At 33.5% G+C, this 7,234-nt stretch overlaps 2 protein-coding genes across 3 annotated transcripts; one reads left to right on the forward strand and one right to left on the reverse strand.

Annotated features, from left to right (window-relative positions):
• Positions 1-1,253: 1,253 nt before the first annotated feature.
• LOC112736559 (arogenate dehydratase 2) lies at positions 1,254-4,437 on the forward strand. 2 transcript variants are annotated; one of them, XM_025786063.3, is made up of 12 exons: positions 1,254-1,605; positions 1,678-1,745; positions 1,894-1,986; positions 2,191-2,391; positions 2,474-2,554; positions 2,939-3,034; positions 3,131-3,208; positions 3,348-3,437; positions 3,535-3,602; positions 3,750-3,831; positions 3,910-3,985; positions 4,109-4,437. In XM_025786063.3, exons 1-11 carry the CDS (start codon positions 1,413-1,415, stop codon positions 3,967-3,969), a joined length of 1,110 nt encoding a protein of 369 aa, XP_025641848.1. In that variant the 5' UTR covers positions 1,254-1,412; the 3' UTR covers positions 3,970-3,985; positions 4,109-4,437. The 2 variants fall into 2 exon arrangements, with proteins under 2 accessions (XP_025641848.1, XP_025641849.1); XM_025786064.3 differs by having other exon boundaries at positions 1,267-1,605; positions 1,698-1,745.
• Positions 4,438-5,109: 672 nt separating this feature from the next.
• LOC112736561 (NEDD8-specific protease 1) lies at positions 5,110-6,823 on the reverse strand. Its single transcript, XM_025786065.2, has 2 exons — positions 6,520-6,823; positions 5,110-6,024 (listed from the first exon to the last, which is right to left on the reverse strand). Exon 2 carries the CDS (start codon positions 6,022-6,024, stop codon positions 5,329-5,331), a length of 696 nt encoding a protein of 231 aa, XP_025641850.1. The 5' UTR covers positions 6,520-6,823; the 3' UTR covers positions 5,110-5,328.
• Positions 6,824-7,234: the final 411 nt, after the last annotated feature.

The raw sequence follows: 7,234 nt of genomic DNA on the forward strand, positions 1-7,234 counted from the left end.
TTTTATAAAATTCAGAAAATAAAAAATATTAAAAATAAAAATACAAATCGCACTCATTCTAAAATTTTTAGGATTAAAAATTAAAATTTTAATAATATTTTGTTTAAAAATATTTTTATTAATTTTTTTAATTTTAAATTTATTTATTTTAAACTAAACATAATATTTAAAAATAATATAGTTCAACATATTTTATATTAAATATAATACAAAATTTAATTTAATTTTTACTAATTTTCATTCTCAATTTTAACTGACTTAAAATTTTGCCTTGCATGTAACAATTAGTTAGAAATTAGCTTTTCATATTCGAATTAGCTATAAATTTTTAAATAAAACTTAGGGCCAAAATTTAGATTCCCTACAAATTAATGGTTGATTTATCATACCGTGGACAAACAAAGAAATTAGTCTTCGATGTGTTGAATTTTGTGTAAATAATTTTAATACACTGAAGAAATCAATTCGTTGGAAGTGTTTAGATCATCTCGAGTAGGAAACTTATCTCAATTTCTATTTATGGCGTACCTGTCATAAAAAGTAACTCCACATCAGTTTTTGCGTCATAAACGATAAATAGGAACTCAAAGCATCTCTCTCTTCTCCATTAGGAGGAACTAACTTTAGTCTCTATTGTAGTCCCACTTAATTAATTAATTAAAATACTTAAAATTAATGTAATTAATTTTTTTTAATAATATTATTTAAATTTATAAATTTAAAAATAATTCACTATTAAAAGATATTAATATTAAATAAATTCATATATAATAATAATACTCAATATATAATTCGGGATTACACTAATTTATAGTTTTGTGTTTACAATTGCTAATTTTAATAATATCGTTAGCATTTTAAATTTTAAAAATAAAAATAACTAACTCAACTAAGAATTATTTTGTAAGGTGTAAAAATTAAATTTATTTTTTAATGTAAGTAAATTTAAATAATTATAATTTAATATAATAATATAAATAATTAATATAAATTATTAATTAAATAAAAATTTAATTATTTAATACAATTTTTATTATAATTATTACTAATTTAATTATTATTTTATTATTTAATATAATTATTTAATTATTTCAGATTTTATATTATTATTTTTTAAAATAATTTGTCAAATAGTAAGTTATTATTGGTTAACTTGAGTCCCTGTTTAGAAGGACTCCCTCGTCTTAAGATCCGTGCGGAACTCATTCATTTACTCCTCAAATGATTAGAGTTCTTATATGTCACAAAAAAGTGAAAGATGAACTCACTATTGTAGGTGCTCTAAGAAATTGGACCATAATATATTCCCAAAACCACGAAATTCTTCTTCGGAAAACTCAATCCCCAGTTTGGCTAACAAACAAAAACAGATTCCCTAGCGACCGTAAATTGTAATAATCCATCATCGTCCGATGGCGGCGTCACGGATCATATCGCATCCTCACCGTCCATTCTCTCCTCCGCCATCTCAACCCCATGCGCACTCCTCCATCACCCTCAACTTCACACTCCACCCACCAAAACGGTGTCGTTTCGCCTGCGTTCTTCGCGCCTCGCTTAAGGAGAACGATCTCAACGATAAAGCTGACCTATTTGCGCTTCCCCGTAATTCACTCACTTCATTCATTCGTTAATTCATTTTTTCTTTTTTTCATTTAATTTAATTTGGTGTATTAGGGCCTTTAACTTCCACTCAGCTCTCCGATTCAGTTTCCGATGGTCCACGTCTTCAAGTTGCATATCAGGTAGTATTACTTCCATGTCTCATATTCAATTCAATATTTTTTCAATTGAATTGTTGAGTATTGGATTTAGCATTTGCATTTTTATTTTATTTTGGTGGAGCTGGTTTAATTGGGGGAATAAATTATTTTATTTTATTTTATTTTTCAGGGGGTTCCTGGTGCTTATAGTGAATCAGCAGCACAGAAGGCCTACCCAAATTGTGAAGCTGTTCCATGTCCACAATTTGAGAATGCATTTCAAGTATGATGTTGTTTTCATTTTTGCTCTTTTTTCCAAGTTTCCTCATTTGTTGCATTGGTAGGAATATGATAACATTAGAAATTGAAAGATATTCCAAATTGATTGTCATTGTAGAACTTAGTTACATAAAGAGTAGTTTAATGTGTAGATTTTTTTGACAAATTTAAGCGCAAGTTCTTGAACCACTTATTTATGTTACACTAGAAAGTTGAGAGGTGGCTTGTGGATAGAGCAGTTTTGCCAATTGAGAATTCTTTAGGAGGGAGCATCCACAGAAATTATGACCTTCTACTCAGGCACAGGTTGCATATAGTGGGAGAAGTGAAATATGCAGTTCACCATTGTCTGATGGCCAATCATGGTGTTAAACTCGAGGATCTGAAGCGTGTTCTTAGTCATCCACAGGTTTGTTTCTAAGTTTATAACTTATTATCTCCTACCTTTGTTTGGACAGTCACAAACTCATCTAAGATTGGTTGTGTTTTAGGCTCTTTCACAATGTGAGCACACACTGACGAAGTGGGGATTGGTTAGAGAAGCAGTCGATGATACAGCTGGTGCTGCACAGGTATGCATAGAATGATGGGAGCTGGTTTCTGGTATCATTCCTTGTTTTTCAGTTAAGCAACAATTGCACTTAATTTACTGAGTTTCAATTATCAAGACATTTTAGACATTCCCACTTTTTTTTGTGTAGGAAATATACTACTTTCCCTTTAGGCATCAGAGTATTTTATGCTTTTCATGGTTCTAGGTGTACCTTTAGTCATATAAGTTGGTCTTGATCAACTCCATGATCTATTTTTAAAATTAACCAACTTTTATCAACTTATGAAGAGTAACAACTTGAATTGATATTGAACCTTGGGTTTTAGGATGGAAAATTCGATTAAGCTGCTATTGTTGACTTTGTTATCATTGTGACTTACCCTAAGATTGTTACAAATTATAGTATATTGCCATGCATGGAGTAAAAGATGCAGGAGCGGTTGCTAGTTCTGCTGCTGCAAAGATTTATGGCTTGAATATACTTGCCCAAGACATTCAGGTCAGAACCCATGGCTGCATTGTTCTATCAAACATGATAATCATTCATGTTAATGTACATTACTAGATTTCATCTCTCACAGTTTTGTATTTTCAGGATGATTGCGATAATGTCACCCGATTTCTAATGTTAGCACGAGAACCTATAATTCCCGGTACAGATAGGCCATTTAAGGTACAGACGAATAGAATAAATAGCTGAAACTATTGCATTGAATGCACCATACTTCTCCTCACAACTAATTGATTTGTTATACGTCTGCCTACTTATCAAATATTGTGTATAGTTGTTGATTGTGGTGTTGAATTCTCAGACAAGCATAGTTTTTTCGTTGGAAGAAGGTCCGGGAATACTTTTCAAGGCTCTTGCGGTGTTCGCTCTGCGTCAAATCAACCTTTCAAAGGTTTGTTTTTCTTATTGGCATCAGATGCTTGTTATGGAAGTTGCAAGTTTACTTCTAAAACAATTCTGATCACGAGATTTGTTTGTTTTTCTATCAGATTGAAAGCCGTCCTTTGCGGAACATGCCGCTGCGAATGGCTGATGATAATAGCAATGGGTCACCCAAGTATGAATGCCATAACTACAGCTCCTTCTTTAATTTAAATATTTTCTTTCTTCAAATTGATTATTCCAATTCATAACTAGTACTGTATCAGTGAAAAAGGTTTTATGATGATCTTTGTGATGATCCTAAGTTATATTTTTTGTACAGGTATTTTGATTATCTTTTTTATGTTGATTTTGAAGCGTCAATGGCTGATCCAAGGGCACAAAATGCTCTGAGGCATCTGAATGTACACTTTAATTTTTATGAATCATATCCACAGGATTATCTATGAGCGGATGCTCTAAAAAACTCTATATTTTTACAGGAGTTCGCTACATTCTTGCGAGTTCTAGGGAGTTATCCGATGGATACTGGCACGGTGTAAATAATATCCTGAAAGGGTGAGCACCATCTATCTGAACAGTTTTCCTGGATGTTATTTTGTCGTTTGCTTTATTGGATGAATTAGGATACTTTTAATGTTATGTTTCTTGCTCTATTCTGAATTTCTGATGTTGATGTAGGGTTCTTCAAATTGTTTAATCATGTTCATGAATATGCACCAAGTCTGCATTTCTTCAAACGCAGACATACACAGAAGCATTGGATGCACAAGCTCCTAACAGTTTTGGCGTGCCTTCCCTGGCTTTAGCATCTCTGTTCTTAGAGATATAGTGTTAGTTTAAAGCATACCTACATGTTGGCTCAAATGCAAATATAGCTTATACTCTTTTGAACCCAATTAGTTCCTCTCAGATGTTTCAAAATGACCATGCTTGTCCTTTGAAGTTACGTTAAGTATTCAGATTATCTCTAAAATGAAATGATGAAACACTAATTTGACTAGAGAAAACCTGGCTTATACATTTTTGCTGGCGAGGTTATCAAGAGGTTTCAATAGATTAAGTGCTTGTTTGGATATTTATTTGCAATTTGCTAGCTTACTTATTAAGTAATCAACGTTTGGAGTTTTGAAAAATCAACTGTGTGCTAATAAACGTCGTTTACTCTCTGAAAGTTACACTTGGTGTTTCTATGGCGACTTTTTGTAAAGAATTTTTGCATCAGCGAAGTTCGGGCTAAAACAACAAATCGTAGCATTTTATCATTCATATATTAGCTTGGAAAATAAAAGTTAACAGCATAATGTTCTTCATTATCCAAACCTTCAGCTAAGTACACCAATTAAAAATATAATTTATTATCTTATCTTGCCCAAATGAGGGGACTCGTTAGCTTTCTGGGTAACGCATGAATGTTGGATTTTTCATTTTCATCCCAATAGGTTGCAATAGATCTAAAGAAGCTAAAATATGACAAAAGAATTAGAGAAAGAAATAAACAATTATGGGACTGCGATAATTCAAAGTGGGATAGTGTTGTCTTTCTGTTACTATACTTTCTTTTTATGGCAATAAATATGACATCTAATGTTGCATATCTATAGACCATTTGTTTTGCTTGGACAGTAACATTAATGTATGAGTTGATGAGTAAAAAGGTAAAAATGTGTTTGAACTTTGAATAGTTCTAAAACTTTAGATGTTATATTAACAACATCGATAAGCTGTTTGGAATCTTTACAGGCTATGCCAACTTACACGTTGCTTCAGACATGAAACTCATCAAAATGTGTTCTACATTATTAGTATTTACTGCTATCTCAACTCCCATTAATATGATCAAATCAAACAATTATGCAGATGTCTTCTAAATCTCGAGTTAGAGGATGCTCCACTTAGATTCAAGAGTTTTGATTTGCTGCCATTAGCTTTTTAACCAAGGTCAAGATCTCACCCCGCATCTCGGCAACCGCAATTGGAGTAACCTGTTCCTTCACATCAGGGAACCACAGCTCCGTTAAATCAATATTTTTGCAGTTTACATGCCAGTTGCATATCACTCTTGCTATGGCCATGACATACAAACCACAATCATAACCATTCTCTTGTTGGGGTGAATCAGCCCATTCCAAAAAGCTAGGTTCAGATGCCGATCCGCATTGCCCCATGTATCCACCAACAGCTCTATAGAGTTGCTTAGCAGGTGCTGAGTTCATGCCTCTGCAACTATCATGGTGAACAAACTTGTTAGCGCGCCTGTAATAAGCAAGTAGGCTCCAGTGAGACCCACCTTCAGCTTTACCAACATCTTCGTTATCGTTGACGGGGAATATAACCAGTTCCTTATCAGACAAATGAAGGGGCTCTATGAAATCTTTGAGAGCCTCAGCAACAGGACATTTCATGATCCAAAATGCTATAGAGGGTGGAACCAGCAGGGTATCCTGAGAGGGATAACAAGATGGAAGATAGCTGAAATACAACTCGATAACTCGATCATTAAGATAAAACGGACCGTTGAGGATGGTTAGATCATAACGCCGAAGCACAACATCGTTGTAGCTCAGAATCATCTCATCTGATGGTGATCCCTTCATCTGATGAAAATGAAAGTTCAATGTCTTAGTTAGATGAACAATCACCTACTTTGCTATTTTAAATTTTCTTGCTCTAGTTTGTGATAAAACATGCAAAACATCTTCAAACCAGTTCCCCTTCCCTCAACTTTCTTTTGCCCCCTCCAAAATCAAAACTCAAAAATGGCCCCCAAAGGTTTTCATTTTTCACGGATAAATGCAACAAAAGGAAATGCACAAATATCAGTTTTTCAGCTGGGCATTTTCACATACATCTGGATCTGGTGAATATTTTCTTTAACACAATAACCTAGGCATCAAGTTCTTCAGATCAAAGTTGGGCACACGCTACATATTCAAGCAATCTAATTATCTAATGGAATTAGCGATTGCATAATAATAAATTAAAAAGAAAAGATCCATTTCTAAATTATCAACGATAACATAAGAAAACTCGTTTCCCAATTATTGAAAAATGAGCAAGGATTAATAACCCTAAACCTAGAAAGGACTTACAGTCAAATTGAAGAAAAGGACTGGTTGGTTGGTTGGTTGGTTATTGATTCAGGAAAAGTTGGAGTTTGATATGTAAGAACCCTCAGGAAAGCATCGATGTCAAATACTCGCACGAGTGATACTCAGAAGTAATTTGTTGTTCGACTTTTGCACACAATGGAATGCAAATTCTCTTGGGCTCAAGCCTGGTTAGTGGTTACTGTAGAAGTGTTCTATATACCATTTGATTATTTTTCGTGAACATAATTTTTCAAAGGTGAATATTTTTCATGAGAGGTTTGAAACCAAGATAATAGTCAAATTCGGCGAAAGCTAGTGCACTCTGGGCAAAGTAGGGAGTGCAGCACTCTTTAAAAGTTAACCTGTTATCAAAAGTAATTAGGTAAATTAAATTTATTTATTATTATTTTTTTTGTCATGGACTGAACAAACAAATCGGCACTAACAAAAAAAACTAATTCGCTCGTTTAACACAGGACTATCTTTACACCAGAAGAGTACTCAGAAAAATTTGATCGATTTCCTCTGTTATTCTGTTATTGTTGATGTGATGTCTTCAAGCATTTTCACGGTTTTGTTTGCTAGCAGGTGCTTCCACTATTGTTCTGTCTAGCCACATATTTTGACGCTCTTGAATCCACCCCATTCCACATCTACCATAAATGGACCTTCAAAACCTGAAAAATTGCTACCATAGAAAAGGAAGGCACCATAA

The sequence above is a fragment of the Arachis hypogaea genome, chromosome 13, assembly GCF_003086295.3.
Source record: "Arachis hypogaea cultivar Tifrunner chromosome 13, arahy.Tifrunner.gnm2.J5K5, whole genome shotgun sequence".
Taxonomy (NCBI): domain Eukaryota; kingdom Viridiplantae; phylum Streptophyta; class Magnoliopsida; order Fabales; family Fabaceae; genus Arachis; species Arachis hypogaea.